General features: G+C 40.4%; 1 protein-coding gene across 1 annotated transcript; it reads right to left on the bottom strand.

Moving 5' to 3' along the window:
- Positions 1-13616: 13616 nt before the first annotated feature.
- On the bottom strand, positions 13617-21408 carry LOC143156048 (collagenase 3-like). Its single transcript, XM_076328984.1, has 10 exons — positions 21268-21408; positions 20926-21167; positions 19523-19671; positions 19305-19430; positions 18261-18422; positions 17512-17629; positions 16777-16910; positions 16264-16423; positions 15369-15472; positions 13617-14750 (listed from the first exon to the last, which is right to left on the bottom strand). Exons 1-10 carry the CDS (start codon positions 21388-21390, stop codon positions 14650-14652), a joined length of 1419 nt encoding a protein of 472 aa, XP_076185099.1. The 5' UTR covers positions 21391-21408; the 3' UTR covers positions 13617-14649.
- Between the last annotated feature and the right edge of the window lie 1035 nt (positions 21409-22443).

The raw sequence follows: 22443 nt of genomic DNA, 5'->3' as shown, positions 1-22443 counted from the left end.
GAAGTAATTACTCCAGTATGCTGCCTTTGCCATTTCTATCTCACAGGTAAGTATGAAAAAAGGAGTTTTACAATTTATCATGTAGTTCTGCAACACAAAATGATTTGCTTATTTCTGTTATATACCTAGCTTATTTTCTTCATTTTTCTGTAACACGGTGGAAGCATTTCATCTGGTCTGCTGAAACAAACCTTTATGCAAGTGCATGTTGTTTTCTGGGTTTAAACTTTCTCTTACAGCCCTGAAGGTTCTCCTGTACCTTTCTTTGCTGAATAACTCTGTTTTGCAATTGTTCGTTCTAAGAAATGAGTCCCTTATGTTCCATCACCTGCCATCATGTGTTCTGACCTACAGAGGACAAGACTGTAGCTGAGAAATGTTTGATAAAGTCTCAGGACATTTGTATTGCATCTCCTTACCTGCAGGGTGCTTTCCGCTGGATGATACTTGAATTCTGTACCCTTTGAAACTGAATGGCATGAAAGATTTTAAGGCATTGGGGGGTTGAGGTATGAGATGCCTAATTCATGTCATTTATGTGACAGCAGTGCCCAGGGCATCCAATCAGCACAGGAGTCCTGCTTGCTTCAATGATATCCAAATGCAGACACTGCTACAGAAATCACATATAAGCACATTAACAGGCTAGGGACTAAAGTTGATCTTTCAACACTAATCCAAACCATGTTAATCTTCACACAAGTCCTAGCAAGCATTATTTCCTGTTACATGATGCACCATAGCCTCACGTGTTTGTTCTTTTGCTGGGTGCAGAAAGGCCCTCCAGGTCTTCGCTATTTACTCCACGCCATCTGAAGCAAGAATGCCTGACAGAGCAAATGAGAAAAGATTGGTGGCACCTGAGAGCTTAAAGAAAATTAAATCCGTGCAAGCTGCTTGATGGAAATATCTAATGATTCAAAGTGAGGAAGCAGACTAGTCAACTGGATCATGCTAGACAAGTACTACACCCACACATTAAATCTGGGATGTTCCCAAGGAAAAAACCCAACAGTTGCTTATTATGATCTCCAGTATCAGAAATAACTGAAAATACTGCTGAACAGTATGGAGCAGAGTAATTTTCTCAGATCTCCACAGAAAAATTTTTTGAATTTGAATGAGTTCAGAGCCACTAAGAAAGGGGCCACAGTCCCCTGCTGCCAGGTGGTCTCCCTAAACCTGGGCTCCAGTATCACTGTCTTCTTGCTGGCTTAATATGGTTGTTTATACAAGAACAGCTTCAGTGGAAGGGCCCAAGAAAATGCCTTTAAGAAGCTCAGTAATCTGGTGATTACAGCTCTTTCTCAGAAGCAGGTGGCTGGTTTTTGGATCTCTTAAGAAAAGGATTTTGAACCTGGATGTCTCGTATTCTGCATAAGTGATCTAACAAAAATCAAGTGAGACAAATGGCTCTGCTCCCTCATCAGCCTTCAATGGTTTTCTGTGGGGACTGACTTGCTTAGACCACAACTACCACGTAAGGTGACTGAGACAATTAGGTTGAAGAATGTATAGTTCAGCTGCTGTGCTTCTTATGAAGCTGGTTGTATGTGTGCTGCAAGCTAGTTGTATGTCTAACCTCTTATGCAGTTCTGGCCATGCTTGGCGTCAAAAATGTCAGGTGCCTTGTGGACATAGAGAGTTAGCTGGAGGTTTTGCAAATGTGCAACTAGACCACTGAAAGAGACACTTAACTGTATAAGTGACACTTAAATGTAGTACCAGATGCTTAAGAAATGTAACAAATTTTGACATTTTTGTGTTAGAAGCTGTGGGAGTGACCGCAGTGACTCTGCCTGTGAAGGCACATCTCTGGCATTATCACTCTACTACCAACTTGTGTGTTTGCTCTTTGCTTTATCTTCGTAACAGGAAGGAATGAAGACAACATGACAACCCAAAGCTGCTTATTAGTTAAACTCACACATGGAGTTACAAGGCTTTCCTTGCCATTATTTGTGTTGAGCAACAACATAAATTTTTTGCAGAAAGATACATCATTTCAAACTTAACACCAAGTCCCATTAAATCTCTCCTTTTGTTGAGACAGGGAATGCAGGATCTGGTAAACCACCTCATGGAAAATGTTTACTGTTTACATAAAAATAACTCATCCTTCTTCCTCTGAAACTTCAAACAGGAAGAATTCAACCTGACCCCGAAAACAGTCCTGAGAGAATAAACAGGTGGGCTTGGAAACGTTTTCTCTATCCAGCTCTGCATATGAGCCTGCTATTTTCTTAGCAAAAGATCCAGTATTGACCATACTCTAAAAAAAAAAAAAAAAAGTTCAGTTACCAAGCACCTTTAATATGAAAGTTTGAAGATACAGTGTTGAATCATGCCATTTAATGTGACCTATAAGAAAACCAGGGCACTTAAGCATCTTCCCTACATCTAAGCAAAGGGATTTAGGAGCAATTCCCAGCTTGCAGGTCTCTGGCTATGTTTCAGTTCTCTCTGGGAATCAAATCAAGCACAAACTATCTCCCCCACAGAAAGGAAACTGAGCATCAAAGGACCCGCTCCACCATTTCCCCATTGCAGCTGACCATATGAGCGGGCTGCATTACAGCATTGACCTGCCCTGCAGTCCAGGGGCAGTCTGAGGTAATCACCTATCCTTCTCACCTCCCCTGCTCATCTCTCACTTCCTCCACTTCCCTGCTGCCTGCCAGGCCCTCTTCATGGTGGTCCTTCTCTCTGTCTTTGCTATTCCGCCTAGTGGCTTCTCCATCCAACAGCATGTCATCCAAACATGGGGAAAACCAATAAACCACAGATGGGCTCCTACTCCTGCAGGCTGGAGCTCTGCTCATGGGCTACTGCGGTTATACCTGCCAGCTCACTGTGTGCTACATCTACCTGGAGCATAAACTCTTTGGAGGAGGAATTGACTCATCCCAAATTGGAGTTATGAAGACTGCTTTTACCTGGTCCACAAGAAACAGCACGTCTGTGCCAAAACAGAAAGCATTTTACCTTGAGTTGCATGGCCACTAAAGTCTGTCTCTGTTTTTGCCCCAGTATTTCAGAAGAAGCGAGAGCCCCTTTTGGTCATTCTCAATGTGAATCATTAATGATACAGTAATCGTCATATCGTATAGGCTTGCAGCTCCTATCTTGACTATGTAGACATACAGTATGTTGGTTTTTAGTCATCAAACACAGAGGAAGTGAGGCTAATTATGTCATTGTGATATTTTTAAAAATAGATATTTTACATGTGCACTATTTTCTGTAACAAATTGCATTGCTGGAAATAATACTGAGAATTGTTTTGATTACATCATCTCACCAAAATTTAGCCTACACATTCCGAGCCTAAACACGTCTGTGGCACCTACACAGCTGTGATTCTTGTAAGGTGTGTGGGTGGGTGTGGTGGAATTACAGCTCCGTAACTTTGTAGCCTGATCTGCAACGATGGGTGATTTAATCTGCCCGTATATTTCCGCATAGGATCAAATATGTGGGTCTCACATTTGTCAAATTTGGCTTGACATTCCTTGCTCATGGGAGTTTTGCTTTTATGTATCCTCCCTTTTAAGGATAACACCACTGGCAGAATTTACTGGTAATGACAACCTTCCCCCTTTTCCTGTTGCCACAGTCTGTTCCTATCCTGCCCCCCAAAGTTTGCATTCCATACATTCATTAAACTTCTACCCTGTCATAAAGTAGCTTGTTTTCCCCAATCCTTTACTTCCAAGAAGTGTATTTTCAGTCTGGATTTCTTTCCTTCTGGCTGTTTTTTAAACTCATTCTCTCAAACCTGGCATCATAAAATTGGCACAGTAATCTGAGTGGTAAGTACGCTGTAGTAAGATACATCAGAGGAGGTAAAATAAGTCAGTTTCACACAGTCCTCCGTCTTTGTCTAATGCTAATATCTATTACTTTAGTCCCGAGTGGTTCCATTATAACAGGATGGCTGGGCTTTTTTGTGATTCAGTATTGGCCGTTAGTGTTGACACATATCGAGATTGTAAATCTCTGACCTTTAATAAACACAGAGAAAATGGTAAATTTCAGATAACTAATCATTGAAGTAATACTGATGATGTCCTTGGCTCCTGCTTATTTGTAATTTTGGAGGAATTCTTAAATTTGTGTTCCCTGGGCTTGTCTTCCCTTATTAGATGGCATTTCTGATAACAGAGGTTAAAGTAAACCTCTTATAATACAGCTGTCTATAAGCAATAAGGTTTTAAAGTATAGAGAAAGGGATTGATGATAATTCTAGAAGCATGATGACCTGATTCAGTCTGACCTGAATATTGTGTCTAGTTCTGGTCACACAGGCTTACAAAGCAGATAGCAAGAATAAAAGACTGCCAAAACTGTGAGAAGAATTAAAAAATATTGCTCACATCAAAGGGCAAAAAATTGCAACATCAGTTATAAAGTTAAAACAAATAAGAGATCTGCTAAAGATACATAAACAAGAAACTTACAGAAAGTAGGTGCTCTTATTTACTCTGTTTCTCCATGTAAGAACAATGACACATTTGGTGAACTAGGACAACAGTTTAAAAATAGATAATAGGGAAGTACTCTTTTATAAAGAGCACAAAAAATCTGCAGTTTACTGTATTATTTTAAATCTGAGATTCAAGTGAGAGTGTGGATATTAAGAATGCCTGTATCTATGCAAGAAAGAACTAAAGAAAACCAATGCAAAATTCAGCAACTCTTGAAATATTCCATGACAGGATTTTGTTTACTCCTCTTTTCCATTAAGGATAGGAGGAATAGGACAGTCTGAGACAGCCTCTGATTTGGACAGCTGGGCAATTCTGCTGTTCTGCAACTGTAATCATTAAATCCAAGGAGAAACTTCACACTTTAAATGTGTCAATATGATGCAAGTCATTCCTTGGAGTGCCATGAAAAATCCAATACAGAGAGCTGTGAATGGAGCAAGAGGAACCACAAAAATTAAAATCTCCAATGTTTATTTAAGGCTGCATGCACAGTACCGGTTTGTTTGAGCCTTAACTTTCAACAGGTATTTTCCCTCTGGTTTTGATGCTTCTGCAGCCTCACACAGGCATAGTGAGCCCGCATCCGATATTTACATTGTGCATCAAGTGACTCAATTTCAGAGAGTGTAACTCATACTCTAAGTCTCATGAATACAACGCAGAAAATTCCCGAATGTGAAGCTGTGAGCTGTGTGTTTCATCCTTGGCACCCAGCAGAAATCTGCCAAAGGGCTTTTGCTGTCCTTTGGCAGAAACACTTGAATGGTACCAGATCCAGGTGCTCTTCCAAAACAACGCACATATGTTGTTAGCATCTTCTCTGAAGTTATTATTAAACTTGAGACTGCTTGTACGGGAGGAATAAGTTTCCCAAGTAGTCTGCAAAGCAGCTGTTATCTGGGCAATTACTTCCTGAACCAAAGCCAAGTGAAGTCAATGCTGAGATTTCCATTTTGTCTGAATTTTGGTTCAGACCCTAGTAGGGCTTCGTATTGATAATTTCTTCCTTAGTTCTCACACTTTAGATGCTCATAATAGTTATATAAATTAAGTAATTGGAAATAAACTGATGTTATCACTTGCTTTATATTTCCCACTACATCCTGATTCTCCTGTTATAGCTCTATATCTCCCTGTTCTATTACTACACTGTCATTTCACTGTTTTGTGTCACTGTAGATAGAGCTGGGTGCATTTTATTTCCAAGAAAGTTTATTTGCACCACAATTTTCCCGGAAGGTTATTTGCACCACGATTTCCAACAGAGGTGTAGACAGGACACTTCTGCGGTACTTATGAGAGCCTCATTTAATTTTTGCTTCTCTTAATTTGGAATTGACCTCAGCTGGAAACCTATTCTCATATGCAAGCCATTTTTTGGACGAATGATCATATTGGAGTTTCTTTCCCTTTGTTTTGGAGCAGAACCTCCGCATTGGAACTACGAAAATGTTCCCAAAGCATTTTATCAATAAAACACTCTGCTAAATTATTAGTGCAGCACACCCAAATTTTCTATGAGAAAGGGTCCTCGGATGATTCCTGGAAACTACAGCCGGATAGCCCAGTCATCAGCTAAATCTCTGATACAGGCTACTCTGGAGCATAAACCAACCTTTGGTCTAGGCTTTGTCAGAATCATAAAAATTGTTTTCCTTTATGGCTTTTGCCTGCAGGGTCTAATCTAATAGACTAAGACTAATAGATCAAAATATGTAGCTAGAAGGAGAGCATGCATTTTACCAGGCTCAGTTATTCCAGTTGCCTGGCCACATCCTCACTGCCCTGGTGAGTCACTTCATCAGGCTGTCCCTTGTTGAAGCTGCACTCCATGGCACTGCAGACATCTTCTAATTGTCCTGGGGTACCCGCACTGCAGTTTGCCTCAGAAGACCTCAAACATGACATCTTATCCCATGGGTCCTTGCAGCTTCCCATGACCAAATTTTTCTGGTTTTTGTCTTACCCTGACTTCTCTGCACCACTGCTGTCTTTTGACCCCACCATGCAGCTCTGCATGATTTACTTGCCATTAACACAGAATCATAGAATCATAGAATCATTAAGGTTGGAAAAGACCTCTAAGATCATCGAGTCCAACCATCAACCCAACACCACCATGCCCACTAAACCATGTCCCTAAGCGCCTCATCTACTCGCCTTTTAAATACTTCCAGGGATGGGGACTCAACCACTTCCCTGGGCAGCCTGGTCCAAGGTTTAACCACTCTTTCAGTAAAGAAATTTTTCCTCACGTCCAATCTAAACCTCCCCTGGCACAACTTGAGGCCATTTCCTCTCGTCCTATCGCTAGTTCCTTGGGAGAAGAGACCGACACCCACCTCGCTACAACCTCCTTTCAGGTAGTTGTAGAGAGCGATGAGGTCTCCCCTCAGCCTCCTCTTCTCCAGGCTAAACAACCCCAGTTCCCTCAGCCGCTCCTCATAAGACTTGTGCTCCAGACCCTTCACCAGCCTCGTTGCCCTTCTCTGGACACGCTCCAGCACCTCAACGTCCTTCTTGTAGTGAGGGGCCCAAAACTGAACACGGTATTCGAGGTGCGGCCTCACCACTGCCGAGTACAGGGGCACGATCACTTCCCTACTCCTGCTGGCCGCACTATTTCTGATACAGGCCAGGATGCCATTGGCCTTCTTGGCCACCTGGGCACGCTGCCGGCTCATGTTCAGCTGGCTGTCAACCAGAACCCCCAGGTCCTTTTCTGCCAGGCAGCTTTCCAGCCGCTCTTCCCCAAGCCTGTAGCGCTGCATGGGGTTGTTGTGGCCAAAGTGCAGGACCCGGCACTTGGTCTTGTTGAACCTCATACAGTTGGCCTCGGCCCATCGATCCAGCCTGTCCAGGTCCCTCTGCAGAGCCTTCCTACCCTCAAGCAGATCAACGCTCCCGCCCAACTTGGTGTCGTCTGCAAACTTACTGAGGGTGCACTCGATCCCCTCATCCAGATCATTGATAAAGATATTGAACAAAACTGGCCCCAGTACTGAGCCCTGGGGAACACCGCTCGTGACCGGCCGCCAACTGGATTGAACTCCATTCACCACAACTCTCTGGGCCCGGCCGTCCACCCAGTTTTTGACCCAGTGCAGAGTACACCTGTCTAAGCTGTGAGCCGCCAGCTTCTCTAGAAGAATGCTGTGGGAGACGGTGTCAAAGGCCTTGCTGAAGTCCAGGTAGACCACATCCACAGCCTTTCCCTCATCCACTAGGCGGGTCACCTGGTCATAGAAGGAGATCAAGTTGGTCAAGCAGGACCTGCCTTTCATGAACCCATGCTGTCTGGGCCTGACCCACCCATGTGCTATAGCAAAAAAACACATAATTTGGATTAGGGGTAAGATTTATGAGTTATCAACTTTCTATGGCCAAGACATATCTGTGCCAGAACCTAGAGGCCTGCAGAGGGTTATATATCTGGCTTCAAAACTCTCAGGCTTGGCCCCTGTGAGTGGTGACATCTTCCCCTCCCCAGTACTGTGTGCCCAAGGCTTCACAGCACGTCCAAAGGCTTCTGTGATACCTGCTCATAGGCCTGCCTGGCTTCTTTTATTGAGGTAACAGGCCCAGGCCAGAATCAACTGACCTCAAGAGTACCCAGAGCCATAGCCAGTGGTAAATGTGGGGGGGGAGATAATTCTTTGGATGGTGTGAAAGGAGAAGGGAAGTTTTTTAGAGCTAAGTCCTTCCCTGAATCAGCAGTCATAATGCAAGAAGCATGCCTCAAATGATATTCATATCAGCCCTGACAATAACAAAACTGTACCACTGTAATTGTTTTTAACATTAACAATTTAAAATACTGTTTTAACATTAATAACCCTCATTCAGCCCTAAGAAGGGGCACTTTTTGCACCTTCATGTCCTCGACAGCAGCAGGGACCATGAGCAGAAAGGACTTGATCTCCTGATTCACCTGGAAACAGTCTGGAACCATTAATTTAATGTATATGCATGGTATGCCTTGACTGCTGGGACCCTGAAGTCATGGTTGTCTACCAAGTCCACCTAAATTATCTTGGTCCCTCTACAAACAGCACTGACTCCACCAGCCAAGGCTACAGTTACCCATGTCCTTCCTGCCTGAGACTGTGCACTGTCTGCATGGACCACTCAGGGGACACCAGCAAACAGCACAGGCAAAAGCAGCCCCTAAAATAGACCCCTCCTCTCAACTACACTTACTTGCATGTTCTCCCTCCCTAATGCTCGCTAAGTTAGTGCAGGGCTGTTCCTGTGTAGCAGGCATTTACAGTGTTTGAACTACTTACTCCTCTCAGGATGGGGCACAATGGGGGACATGACTTAGGAGACAGCCCAAGCTGAGTCTGAAAAGGACATTTGTTAGATAAACAGATAGTGGGAAGCACACTGTGAACTCCAGACCCCTCAGACACAGCTGGTTCCCAACAGACTCCTGCAGGGTCCTCTTAGGATGGCAGGCTCTGAAGAGGGCTACATCATTTTATGTTCCTGTGAAGAATATATTCAGACAACACAAGTCATGCAGATATAAAAACGAATTTTTCTTACTCTCTTCCTAGGGTTGCAGTCCCTGTGATGGTGGACTTACAGAGCGCCATAATAATGTCATTTGGGCTGGAGAAAGCAACACTTGATCCTGGAAATGGCCCATCTGCCTCTTTTAAGAAGAGCAGAGCAGGATCATGCAAGGTCCAGCAGAGACTACGCAGTATGGATGTGACCATTCTCAGGACAGTGTTCCATAAGCCTTTTACTGCCTGGTGGTAGGACCCTGGTTTAGTCCATGCAAAAAATAAAGATACAACTTGAGTGGCTCACTCAGATACAACAGAACTGCATCATCCGGTATTGTTATGGCAGTAGGAAATTTGTTATATGACATATAAATAAGAAAGCGATACCTGATTCTCTGCTGCCTGGAAAGATTTTTCTTAGAGCAAAATGCTCTCTCATCCATTTTCTATGAGGAAGGCAGGGGCAGAGCGCACTCTCTGTAGAACAGTGCATGGGTGATAACGGTGTATGAAGTTGAGGGGATAGCGGAAGTGAGTGCCAGAGATACTCCTGAACAGCACAGGCTGGAAATTCAAACTGCAGTATGTAATTGAAAGGCTGTAACTAAAAAGGATGTGTCAACCACATGAAGACTGTGTTAGGTAAGAAGGAGGAAGATCCGAGGCCAGACACAGTCTGTTAGAGAGAACTGGTGAGGTCTTCTCTGGAAACGTTGTTTTCCATCAGAAACAGCAGAACCATCAAAACTGCAAACTGGTGTTGACTTACAGTGTGTGTCGACACCCCACTTTGTACAAAAAACTGCAAACGTAATTCACAGAAGGGCTTGATCCTACATCACAAATGAACTTTCTGATTAGTGGGTAGTCAGTCTTTCCAAAGAGTACTGTTGAATTGTATTTGTGTAAAGAGGAAACATCTCCAGCAGGACAGATGGAAAGAAACTCACCACAACATAAGTGCATGTGCAATTCTTTCACCTAGATTGAGGTCTAGACCCTTGTTTAAATCAATCTGAGCAAAAAACTGAAACAGTATAATCTTCCCCCCAGACCCAGCAAGTATGCTGATTGACAATATGGCTACAGACTATCCCAGAGGACAAATATTTTTCCATTAAAAATTTCCAAAATTTCTTGTTTGGTTCTATTGCAAACAGTAAAGATATTTGAAAGTCTCAAAATTTTTTTCAGGATAGGAAAGTCAATTTCTGCCTAGCTCAAAATGCTCAGTAGTCTTACCGATCTGTGCCGTATTAGGGATTCAAAGATCAAGACCATGTTCTTCATCTGTAAAATATTCAGAAGCCTGGAAATACTAGCTCAGAATTAACTGCAAAAGGCTTAGAAGCTGTCCTTAGTTCTTCCAAGCAGATGTGATCACATACTTGATATTTCAGACACTTTTGATTGTATTTGTACTGTTTTACTTGGGTTCTTTGCAACTGATATTTTTCTCCGCTTTTGCCTTACTTACATATTCTGCAGTGTCATTTTTTCAGAAATCAAGTTGTATCCTGAAAGGCTCTCATGTTCCCAAGGAGTTGGAATATGTCTATGTATGTGTGTGTGTGTACTTTTCCAATGAATGAAGTAAAACTAAGGGATAGCATTATTCCTAGGACTACCCACAGAATATACTCTTTTAAGTGTATTGCATTGATGTTGAGAAAAGGACTATCAACAGACTGAAAAATTGGTAGCCCTGATAGTGAATATATCTAGAAGTTTCCTAAACATTTTAATATCCTAACTTGTTAATCAGAGATACATGTTTAAACAGAATATAATCATTAAATTCTACTTATTAGCAGTTTTCTTTAATATCTTCACCAAATGTAAGAATTTGCTATAATTAGCTGCAGCTTCCTCACCCACCGTATCATTTTTGCTTCTGTGCAGATCCTCTAAGGAGCAAAGCTGTCACTGCCATCTAGTGTCCTCAGAGGAGGTTTCTGGAGATTATGCTGAGAAAAAAAGCGTTTTCATGGTAAGTTTCAATTCCTTCTCCAGTTTCTCAGCTAGTAGTAAATCTCATGTAGCTCACAGTACCTCTTACAGTGTTTGTTGCCTTTCCAACGTATTAATGAATTTAGAGGACAGCTGTCTAGTTTCTCACTTTGGAAAGTTTAAATGATATTTGCTCACTTCTTTCTCTCCTGGAATATATATTTGCATCCTCTAAGTCCTACTTGTTCAGGATCATGTAAACAGCACAGAAACTAGTCCTGAGGAGCATCTGACAGATTCCTTTTCCTGCCTTATCCTTTCTCCCCCTCCAAATGATCATTCTTAGCAGAGATCAAAATGGATATAAAAGGCATATTAATCAACAACAGTTCATGTACTATTAGGTGGATTTGTGTAGTTCCACATAAAAACTAGCAACCTGGAGGGGAGTTATTAGTTCTGCTTATATTACACCCTGGGACACGGCTGTCTCAGCCTCTCATGGTCCTTTCCTCACTCATGACATATCAGGGAAAGCAGTCAGTTCAGTCTCTGTCTCAAGGACTCATTTCTTTTCAACACTTGATGGTCTTGGACAATATGCCATATGGATCCCCACCAGGCACTTGTGCAATGTTATTCTCATGAGATGGCAACAGGTCCTAGGGCACTGGGTCCTGCAGAGAGTTTTCCTTTCTGGTTGACGGCAGCTCAGGGCCCCTCTGGCTCTGACCTCAGCCTTCCACTTCCGCAGCAGAAGCATTTTTTTTTTTTCCATTTTTTCCTAACGAAATGCTGGGAACTGACAGCCTGGTACATTTCTCAGCTGAGGAAGAGCTAACCGCAGAGCAGCGCACGTCTCTCGCTGGGGATGCAGATGTATGAGCTGGAGCTTGGACTTGTGCCGAAGGCTGCTTCCAGTCAGCCGAGTGGCAAACGGGAATCTGACTGTTTGGGCTGGGGAGCAGCTGGATATGATCATGCTGAAGCCTCTGGAAGCTCCAGCTTCCTATGCAGTACTTTTTTCCCCGCCAAACGTTCAGTTTTAACAGAAATTCATGTAGATATGAAAGACATTCATTGACGTCTCCTTGCTTCCCTGTGCACCTTTGCATTCCCTGCTCCAGTGAGGCTCAGGTCAGACCTTTGAAATTCAGAGCACTCAGACTCAACAATTAGCCCTTATGGAAGACTCTATTATTTTGACACAATTTTCCACCAAGTCTTTACACTGAGAATAATGAGGACTATAGTTACATGTCCAGAACCTTATTTCACTGCAGAGTAATAAAGCTAAACAGCAGCTCAATATCAAGCATTATTTTTTCAGGCACACCATGTCTGTCAAAAATGATTTTGATATATAAATGAACTGATTTCTGTTTATTATGCATAGACAATTGTACTTTTTCCCTAACAGTTTTACCAGTATTATGTCATATAACAGAACTTTGATTTTAGCCCACTTTGTTTTTCCATTTGTAAAGGTTTTTTTCAGCTCTATTTCCTCGCATTTCCTTTAAGCATATTAAGGTCGGAATTCATTAATTCACAGTTTTATAGTCAGAAGAGACCACTAAATCCGTTAGGTTATCTTGTCTGACCATCTATGTCATGTAAGTTACAGAATTAAACTCATCTAGCCCATTGGTGGGTAAGCCTGGCAATTTATGCCAGGTATTCAGTGGTGATGGGCTTTGCTTGGCAGGCCTCACTGATTGATTAACTTAGGGGTTGGTTTTGAGGAGGCAGAAGAGGACAGTGTAGTTTCAATTAGTTATTAATGTTTAGCATTCAAATTAATGTGGACCTGAATTTCACAGTATTTCTTAATAATTTCTCATACTTTCTGTAACGATAAGGACTAATTCCAGCTTAGTTCTTATTCTGCAGATTTGAGGGTTCTTTCCTTTTTCCTCTCTTTCTATCTTTCTGTCTTTCTCTCCTCCTCTCTTTTCTATAAAATTCGTTTTCTCAGAGGGAAAAAAAAAGCAAAACAGATTTTTAAATAGAGGTGAAAATTTTAATGAATAAAAGGCACAGGCTAGGATTCCTGGTTTCTTTTATCCAATAGCTCTGTCTTGCTTTTATGACGTGCACCTAGGATATTTTAATTTAAGTCATAGAATCATAGAATACCAGGTCGGAAAGGACCTCAAGGATCATCTGGTCCAAGCTTTCATGGCGAAAGCACGGTCTAGACAGGATGGCCCAGCACCCTCTCCAGATGAATCTTAAAAGTGTCCAATGTTGGGGAACCCACCATTTCCCTGGGGAGATTATTCCAATGGCTGATTGTTCTCATTGTGAAAAATTTTCCTCTTGTGTCCAATCAGAATCTCCCCAGGAGTAACTTGTACCCATTACACCTCGTCTTTTCCATGTGACTCCTTGTAATAAGGGAGTCTCCATCTTCTTTGTAGCCACCCTTTAAATACTGGAACATGGTGATAAGGTCTCCCCTAAGCCTTCTTTTCTCAAGGCTGAACAAACCCAGTTCTCTCAGCCTTTCCTCATATGGCAGGCTTCCCAGTCCTTTAATCATCTTTGTGGCCCTTCTCTGGACCCTCTCCAGCCTGCCCACATCTTTTTTGCATAGCGGGGACCAAAACTGAACACAGTATTACAGGTGTGGCCTGACAAGTGCTGAGTCATTTCACAATGTCATTTTATTCCTCCAGTTTATTCAATATTTTTTTTTAAACTGAAAAATAATCACAGTCCCACATCATTTGCATTGATTAAAAAAACCCAAACCAAACAAAACCTGACATTGTACTGAAACAATTGCTATAGATATTAAAAGAGTTACCAACATGAAAAAAGGTATTGAGTATTTTGATTTGAATGTTCAGGTCCTTTGCTGGCACAGCTAGGCATAACCTCTATCAATGTCACTTGAACTACTTCAGTTTACACCAGCTGAAAACATAGGCTGTGTTACCGTATGTAGCTTCATGCAAGGTTTCAACCTGCACGATTCTCTTGTTGCTACTTCTTCCTGGTGTCCCCAGTGTCATACAGGCTGATGATTTCTGTAGGCAACACTCTTCCCTTTTCTTGCTTTTCTGTCTGCTTTGGAATGATGCCTCATTGCTTCCATATCTTCTGCTTGTTCCAAAGATGACAGTGGCATCCATTTCCGCGGGGACATTCAAATACCTTTGAATTCTCTAACTTCAGTGTTGCAGTCTGGTGTTACTGAGCTCAGGGAGTCACCATGCAGTCCTGACTCATTCATTACACATCTGAATTGCCAGTACATTAACAGGAATTTCAAAAAGAGCTGAAAGATTAGTTTAAAAATATAACACTCCTGGGTTTATCGGGTCTGTTTCTTGGGACATGCTAGGAGATCCTTGAAAGATGCTAGACATGCTCAGATTACTGGGAATTAATAGTGCTCATGATCATGTAGGATGTATCCAGCATCTCACTTTAATACTAGACAACCTTTAAATGGTGTAATACCCCTTGAAATGCTAATAATTTCTTTTCTTCATTCCTATTAAGTTAATTCAGTCCCAGACTGACATACAGCTATATAGTTCCATATATACAGTATACATTTGGTGGTAGGTAGCCAGTGCTTGTTCACAGAATCTAGCTGTCCTCTAATAAATCTATATGCCCATATTATTATTTCCATGTACTACAAGCTGCTCTGCAGTCTATGACATGGCACTCAACTGTAATTAGCACCAAAATATGGAGTTAGTATGCAGGACACGGACAATTCTTTTGCCCCAGATGCTGTATTCAAACTGCAGCGGTCCATTGAAGAAGTAGAGATAACCTAAGGAAAAGGAAAGTTAAAATGAATTAACCCTGAGAAAACTGTTTTCATGTTAAAATTATCCTTCAAATAAAATTTATCCTGTTTGTTTTCATTTTTTAATAACTCTTTTAAATGCAATATTCATAGAATGCTGAGCTAAATTTTCAAAGGTCCTCATTCCATTTGCCAGACCTGGATTGGTGTTTTAAAATAACTGATATTTTAATTTAGTGTCAAGCTCTGCATTTTATTACTATACAGCACTTGCTTAGGAAAATACAGGGTTTGCCTGTTAATGTTTAAGACTCTGATTTGGAAACACTCCTTGAAGAGTTGGATAGGAATGGGCTCCATTTGAAGGAATGGATGCATTATAATACTTCTATATTAAGCATATCACTTTAGGTTCCCTAAGAAAGGAGGCAGGTCTTTTTTGGCTCCTCAAATATATATGTACACAGTTTATAAGAGCACCTTGGCCAGAGGGCAATTTAGATCAGAAACCTGATTCAGTTGAGAACAGAAGCGTTGGTGTGAAAAAATCAAAATTACAAGTGACAGAATTTCCCACAGGACATTAATCTCAAGTTTCAACGACAACTAATTGCAATAAAGATTCATTATCAGACTATGTACCATTTCTTTGATAGACTGCATCCACTCTATCACCAATTCCTGCAAATTCTTCCTCTATCAGCCTGGGGTAGCCTGCTTCCATAACCTCCGCCTCTTCATCATAACTATATTAAACACAAAAGAAAATAGAAATTCAGAGGATTTAAACAGCCTGGGAGTTTGACCTGTGCCCTTTATAAGCTTTGAAGTTACCCATGTTGGAAGTAACCAGCAGCCTTTAGGTACCTTATATCTAGTGCAATAATGAAACCCAGGGCAATAACCAGGGCACTCTTCCACCAGAAGTACAAGCTCAATAAACGCAAAATTTATAAAGCTACATTTTCAGAACTGATCTATAAAGTACATATTATATGGAGATGATTGTACCTGGATGTATTGGCACTACAAGCCTACCCTGATGCTGCTTGGCACAGAAATACTGGGAAGGGATGGTAACGTCTTAATTATGCATCAGACCTGGCTGTAAGCCCCACTCATGGACAGTAAAACCCAGCCATCCTAGGGTGGGAATGATTTCTTACTCTCACAGCACTGATACCATTTTGTGTCACATGAGCAACAAGGAAAAAGGTGTACAATCAAGGAAGCAAGTTGGAAATTTTGTCTAGGAGACATGACCATATTACAAACTCTCCTGAATTAGGGCACTTTATTCTCCTTTCCTTTCTTTCACTCTTTCAGCTTTTAAAGGCTGTGCCCATATGTTTGTAAAAGTCTTACATACACCTTTATGACATATTCTACACAGCTGTAGCGCCAATGAAAACCACAGACTGGAAACGTGAGCCACAAACAAGTGCCTGGTTTGAAACAACCTGCTGATCTTTTGATGCTTCTGGACAGGTTACAATGAGGGACACTGAAAAGAAGCACCAATCTGTCTTCAGCTTACCTCCAGTACTTATTTCCAGTAAAAAAGAGAGTCTTGCCAGTGTCTTTAATATGGACTGCTGCATCTATTCTTTTCATTTCTTTTGGGAACCCCATTTCATATATCTTTTTAGGAAAGTCTTCAACTATGTCATAGCCATTCAAAGCCCAGACTTTCTTTCCTGAAAATAAGAACAAAGTATGCATGAGTCTTTTGTAAAGGCTCAGATTTGAGAGCAGAATAAAATGAGGATGCCATGATCCTTATTTTCATACAACTAACAGACTCTTAGGTCACATACTCAGCAGGTATTAAACTGTTTATGCTAACCATGATCCTAGGTGTCTGAGCTTAATTGTACATCTCCTAGTTCACTGAAAATTGTATAGATTTGCATGGGGTGAAACCCAGAGTATTTGTTTTTTGAGCAAAGAAGGTAGGATGTTTTGTTCTTCTATTGTTTACCTTTACATCACTCACTGAGCTTGACTAAATATGTATATTTTTCTGCCAACAACAAAATTGAAAACTCACCCTTAAACATGAACACAAGATCTCTGATGGGGTTTTCATAAGCTGCATCTATTTTATTTGGAAGCTCTGGCCAAAAGGATTTAAGTAACACCAGTTCCGCCTCAACCATCTGAGGGTGCAGTCGCCAGAAAAACCTAGTTGAAAGAGAAAATATGTTTTATGTTTCTTGTCATTCTACAGAATAGAAGTATCTTCGGTGTGCTATATTAAAAACTAGTTAATGGAGAATAAAATTTTTTTCACAGCATAGAATTTTCAATATATAGAGCCCCTGGTAGACCTTTCCTTTCCTCATAGTCACCTAGCTGCAGACCATTTCTGCCACTTACACAGTGATCATCTCAAACAACAACAAACGAATCTTTTTTTCATTTAAAATAAGGGAAACACTGCTGCCCCATGTAAGGTTTCTGAATGTAGTACAACTTAATTCAAATAAATGTTAGTAGATTTGTGCATGTTGAAGAAATCCCTGTGGAATGAAAAATGTGTACAAACCATGCCAGTCTTCAGCCATATCATCTTCACTTCATATTACTGGGAAGTCAAGTCTGTAATTGTATTACAAATCCTGCCTAAAAAGATATATGATGTAGTTTCTTAGAGGCATCTATACTGATTTGTGATTTTTTAAATTTATGTTTACTCAAATATTTAGTAAAAAACTGAAATGCTGTTTTCACTTGCTCAAATTTTATCCAGTACCGACCATCCACAATATAGCAATCTCTTTACCTGTCCTTGAAGATCAGCATTTCTCCACGAAGTTCTGTTATTGCGTCAAGCGTTAAATCTGCATCACATTTCTCTGGTGTTTTGGGATGTTTTGGGTTGGGATCTTTGTCTCCAGCACCTGGAATCATATAGTATGATCTAAGTTTGACAACGTTCATTTCCTTTCTGTGGATCATGATATTGAATAGGACATGAAAGAGTTCCCAAACAGCATGATGAATACAAGCATAAAGGGCAAACCATTTGTACTGGCGAAAGTCTGTTCTCTCCTTCTCTCCCTTAGGCAAATACATTCGTGGACTTTGCAGTTCAGCTGTGCTGCAAAAATGTTAAATGGACTTGCTTTCTTTATCCCAAGTTTTGAAGGTCTCCCAAAAGTTTTATTTTTTTCTATGATGAAACATGGTTATTTCTGTTTCTCCCTTTAGACTCTGTTTTACCTTCTCCTTTGAGGCAGGTCAAAAAGTATAAAGACTGTGTTCCCTACCCCCCACCACCAAAAGAGACAGCACAGTGACCAACTGTACTCTGCAGTGTTACTTCCTTTTTTTTTTTTTTTTCCCCCTCTGAACTACTAAATCTAAGCATCTTCTGTTTCTGAAGTCTGGTTGCCAAGAATCCAGTGAATCGGTCTTAATCAGTCATGACTGTTGCTATTGAACATCTGCAGCTCTTTAGTAACTGTGTAGTGCATCTGTAACAGGTTATAATGACACAGGAAATATATATTGTATATTATACAGACTTACCATAGAGCTCTTGGATCCCTTGTACATCATCATCAGGGAGCACAAAACCAGTTTTTCCAGTGTATGTGTAAATTGGAAACATCAGAGCTCCAGGGTCTCTAGAGTGTTCAAGTCCCAGTGAATGACCAAATTCATGGGCAGCAACAAGAAACAAGTTATACCCTATAAAAAAGCCACAGTGAAAGTAAATGTATAGCTCCTTATATCACCAAAGTGGACTTGGACTAATCAACTAACCTTAACATTGTGCTTTAACATATGGGAAAATGAAGGAGACAACTGGATTAATGGAAAAATGATGTATAATTGCTTGTCTTTTTCAAACTACCATGGGTTTTGTTTTAATAAAGCCCTAATCGATTGAGTATCTCATAGCTGGTGTTCAACCTAAATCTTATTTGACAACGTTGTTCTGTAGGCTGATTTAGATTTCCTGAAATTTCTTAGCAACACTGGAAAGCTCTGGGGTGAAGTCTTAATCCTAGTCAAGTCAAGAACATTTTTGTCAGGAATTCACCTCTGATAGAGAGTCCATGTTGGTTATAGTATTGCAGCAATTAGCTTTAATGCCAGGAGAGTGAAATAACACAGTGCTGAAAAAAAAATAGTGTTTTGTTCTATTTGTTCTATATTGTTCTCTGTCCTGAATAGGCAAGGTGAAGAATTTTCAAATTAGATGTAAGTAGTTGATTTGCAGCTGAGTTAAGTATATGTGTTTTCTATAGGCTTCAGTAAGGTAATTCCCATCAGCCTGTGATCAGAACTAGCTGCCCTTAAGCTCAGTGAAATGCCAAGCTGACAAAATACCTTGTTTGTGGCATTTTTTTAATCACTGCACTTAGGAGGTGTATATCTTAAAATTTATGGTAGGCATATGTTATACTTCTATTTATGACTGGAGATTAAACCCAGCTTCCTATGAGTAGACAGTGAACATAATGACTAATGAACAGTAAACAGGTAAAACAAACTGTTTACAGATATCAAACAGGATGAAATTGTCCATCTACCACCATTTCAAATAATCTCAGGAACTTCTGTTACCTCTAGAATCATCTGACCAAGCTTCATCATCATCAAAATGGGCATCCCCTCCATAGTCTGGACCAGGGGGGAAAGCATGAGCCAGTAATCCAGAGGGTCCATCGAAGGGGTAAAAGTCACCATGTTCTATAAAACAACATTCAAAATAATGAAATCAATTATCCCATTTTATTGGCAGCAATATAACTATAACATAAAAATAATTGGTTCTGTGTTACCTTTAGTGCCAAAGGAGACCATGATATCAGCTATACCACTTCGTATTCTGGTGAAGTTAAGCGGTGTCACATCAGACCAAACTTTGAATGCTTTTTTGAAAGCTCTGTCTACTTCAGCACGTCTCAGATCTGAAGTGTAATTCATAATTCTATCAAACAGATTAATATCTCCAGTTAAATTGTGTGAATTGAAGAAAATGTGTAATACACTTTTATCTGACTATACACCTCATTAAAATTTTTTGCTTTTTTCCTCCCTATGTTCTTATCTAAAACAAAGAGCTCGGCAGCTGCATACAATATTAAAAAAAAACCCAAAACCATTTCTGTTTTCATTAAAATCCTTCAGACACATCTGAAATGATCCAACAGCTTTCTGTAATTGGTTTTATATGCACCAGAAGATATAGAAAATGACAGATATATTCTGTATTAAGTCAAATCGTATCAGTAACTTCAAACTTTTTTATGCCATATAAAATATCTCATGATCCTCACTTCCTGGAGGAGCAAAACATGATCCAAAAAGCTTTATGTAGGCTAGAATCATCCATATTAAAGTAATATTTATCACCAGTTACTGAACTGATAGAGTTCAGTGATATCATTGATTGAATCATATTCTAAATACTATATATATCATGAATATATCATATTCGGTGATATCATTGATTGAATCACATTCTATGATTCTATGATCATATTTGGAATCTGCTTAAGAAACTCAGGTTGCAGCTGGTCAAAACCCCCTGTTGATGACCTTGCGGTGTTAAGGGAGAAGGAGCTACTATGTGACCTTTCAGCACCGTAGCTTCCTAAGGTCAACTTTCTGAGGTCATGGTGCAGGGATTTGTCTGATCAAGTATAGATATCTACATCTGGACTGTGAAATGGAAGAGTGACAAGGATCAGTCCCTGCTCTCACAGCCACATTGCACAGCCTGGTTTGCATCTACACTGCTTTGTCCAGGACAAGACCTATGTGAAGCAGACACTAAACCAGGTCCAAAGCGGAGCTAAGGAGTGACCTAGAGATTAAGCACTGTGAGGATCAGTGGTGAGGTGCATGATCTTAGTCCCTACCCGTCTTTCGTTCAGCACCACAGATGTGCCCAGAGTGTGTACATGGAGGCCAGATGAGGAGTTACTACCTTACACCCCACCAGCTTTCCTCCATGACACAATGCAATGGAAAAAAAACGTATTTACTTCCTTGGGCTGTAAGGTGGGCTTGGGGGACCTTTCCAAAAGTGGGGCTGTAAGGATTTTAAACTGCAACATGAATTTTGTTAAACTCAAATGCATCGTCCTCCCATCAACCTCATATACTGAGCAACCTATTGGACAAGGTACCTGGAAAGAAGGTAATAACAGTAATAACACTCAAAATGCCATGCATTTACCTGTATGTCAAATTAGTTTTTGACCATTTGAGTTTTCTAGGGAAAAAGTTATATTCCCCCACATCTGGGACACCACATCTTGGTTTCTGCATCAGCTCATATGTTTCTTCATCTAATTTGCCTGTCACTTCCAAGCCAAAAAATGCTTGCATTTCTCGAAGTTTAGATGCCACTGTATTGGCACTCTTCCTCATTATGCCAGCAGGATTTGGACGGAGATCATAGTGAGTCCTGAGATAATGCTAAGAAGGGGAAAAGAAGTAATAAACCTAGTTTCCAAACAGTTGTAACTACACAACTTACTATTTATAAAACATGCAAATGAGTTATTTTATACTGTACCTCTGCAAACTGAAGGTCTTTCTCTGTGAATTCATGGCTATCTTCAAGGGGAATAGGGATTGTCAGGCAAAATGACAAACCCAACAAGAAAAAGAATACAGCTGAAAGACTTGATTGCATCATGTTGGATTTGTGAAGTCTGAAGCCCTGATGTTTTAGACAGCAGTTACCTTTACTTTTATAGTCCCAACCCAGTGAGTCACCACTTAGGGACATGTTAGAACTTCCTTGTCGCTGAAAGTAAACATGCTTAGACGGCTACTTTTTCTCTCCTCCCTAACACTGTGGTTTAGGCATCTGTTGTCCCACTGAGGGCTCTGAAACTGTATCCTCGTATAAACACGGTCTCTGAATATTGACATAGGTTGTGGGAAGAAATAGGCAGAAGAAAACGGCACTTTTTGATTATTTTGCAATAACTTACACTGGCAATAACTGGCAATAACTCACTCTTCTCTGCTAGAAAAATTGCCTTTCTACTATTTGATAGACAATAAAAACATATAACAAGCTTCATGATTTTTTAAATAAATTTTGCAACTTTTCAGTAGTTGCACTAGTTCAACAGCAATTTTTAACAGTTGGAATAGATCATACACACTTCAACTGTTAATAAATGTTGCCTTGGCTGATAAGAAATAACATTATGGAGTATACAGTAGGCTATTACATTTCCTTGTTTCTGTAAAAAATATAACGCTAAAGCATTAACACAAATTTTACTTCAGAGATCCTTAAAGTGACTTCATAGCTATCTTTCAGAATAATTTATTGCTTGACATGTACCTAAAAACAGAAATGCTAAATATCAGGAATTAGTTTTGATTATTTTTTTTTATTATTATTAGTAAAGCAGGTCATGTAAAGTGACTAGTTCATACAATCTGTCTTCCTTAAAAAACATTAATTTAATTTACTTTATGAGGGAAGCACAGCCATAAATCAATGAGACAGCTACTACTCTGAGAGAGGCAATCTACCAGCTACAGGTAGGCAATGAATCTGTGTGTCTAGAATGACAGAAATATGTGATTTTGACTTACGAGGTGAATAATAGGATAAACCTGGCATTATGACAGACATGGGCTTTATTATACTTCAAAGCTTAAAGATGATTTCATTCTCCCCAGGGTCACTCCAATCTCAGCTGCAATCAAAGAGTTGTATCATATCATG

This window comes from Aptenodytes patagonicus, chromosome 1, assembly GCF_965638725.1.
Source record: "Aptenodytes patagonicus chromosome 1, bAptPat1.pri.cur, whole genome shotgun sequence".
Lineage (NCBI taxonomy): Eukaryota > Metazoa > Chordata > Aves > Sphenisciformes > Spheniscidae > Aptenodytes > Aptenodytes patagonicus.
The sequence above is the reverse complement of the archived record's forward strand: the minus strand, read 5'-3'. Positions and strand labels throughout refer to the sequence as shown.

What these genes read in the sequence shown, in the direction of transcription:
- LOC143156048 (XM_076328984.1), bottom strand. Translation starts at nt 21,390, where the DNA reads ATGATGCAATCAAGTCTTTCAGCTGTATTCTTTTTCTTGTTGGGTTTG. An exon ending in ATGCTGATCTTCAAGGACAG is followed by an intron (nt 16,911 to 17,511) that starts GTAAAGAGATTG and finishes TCTTTCAACTAG; the next exon opens with GTTTTTCTGGCGACTGCACC. An exon ending in ACTGGAAATAAGTACTGGAG is followed by an intron (nt 15,473 to 16,263) that starts GTAAGCTGAAGA and finishes TGTTTAATATAG; the next exon opens with TTATGATGAAGAGGCGGAGG.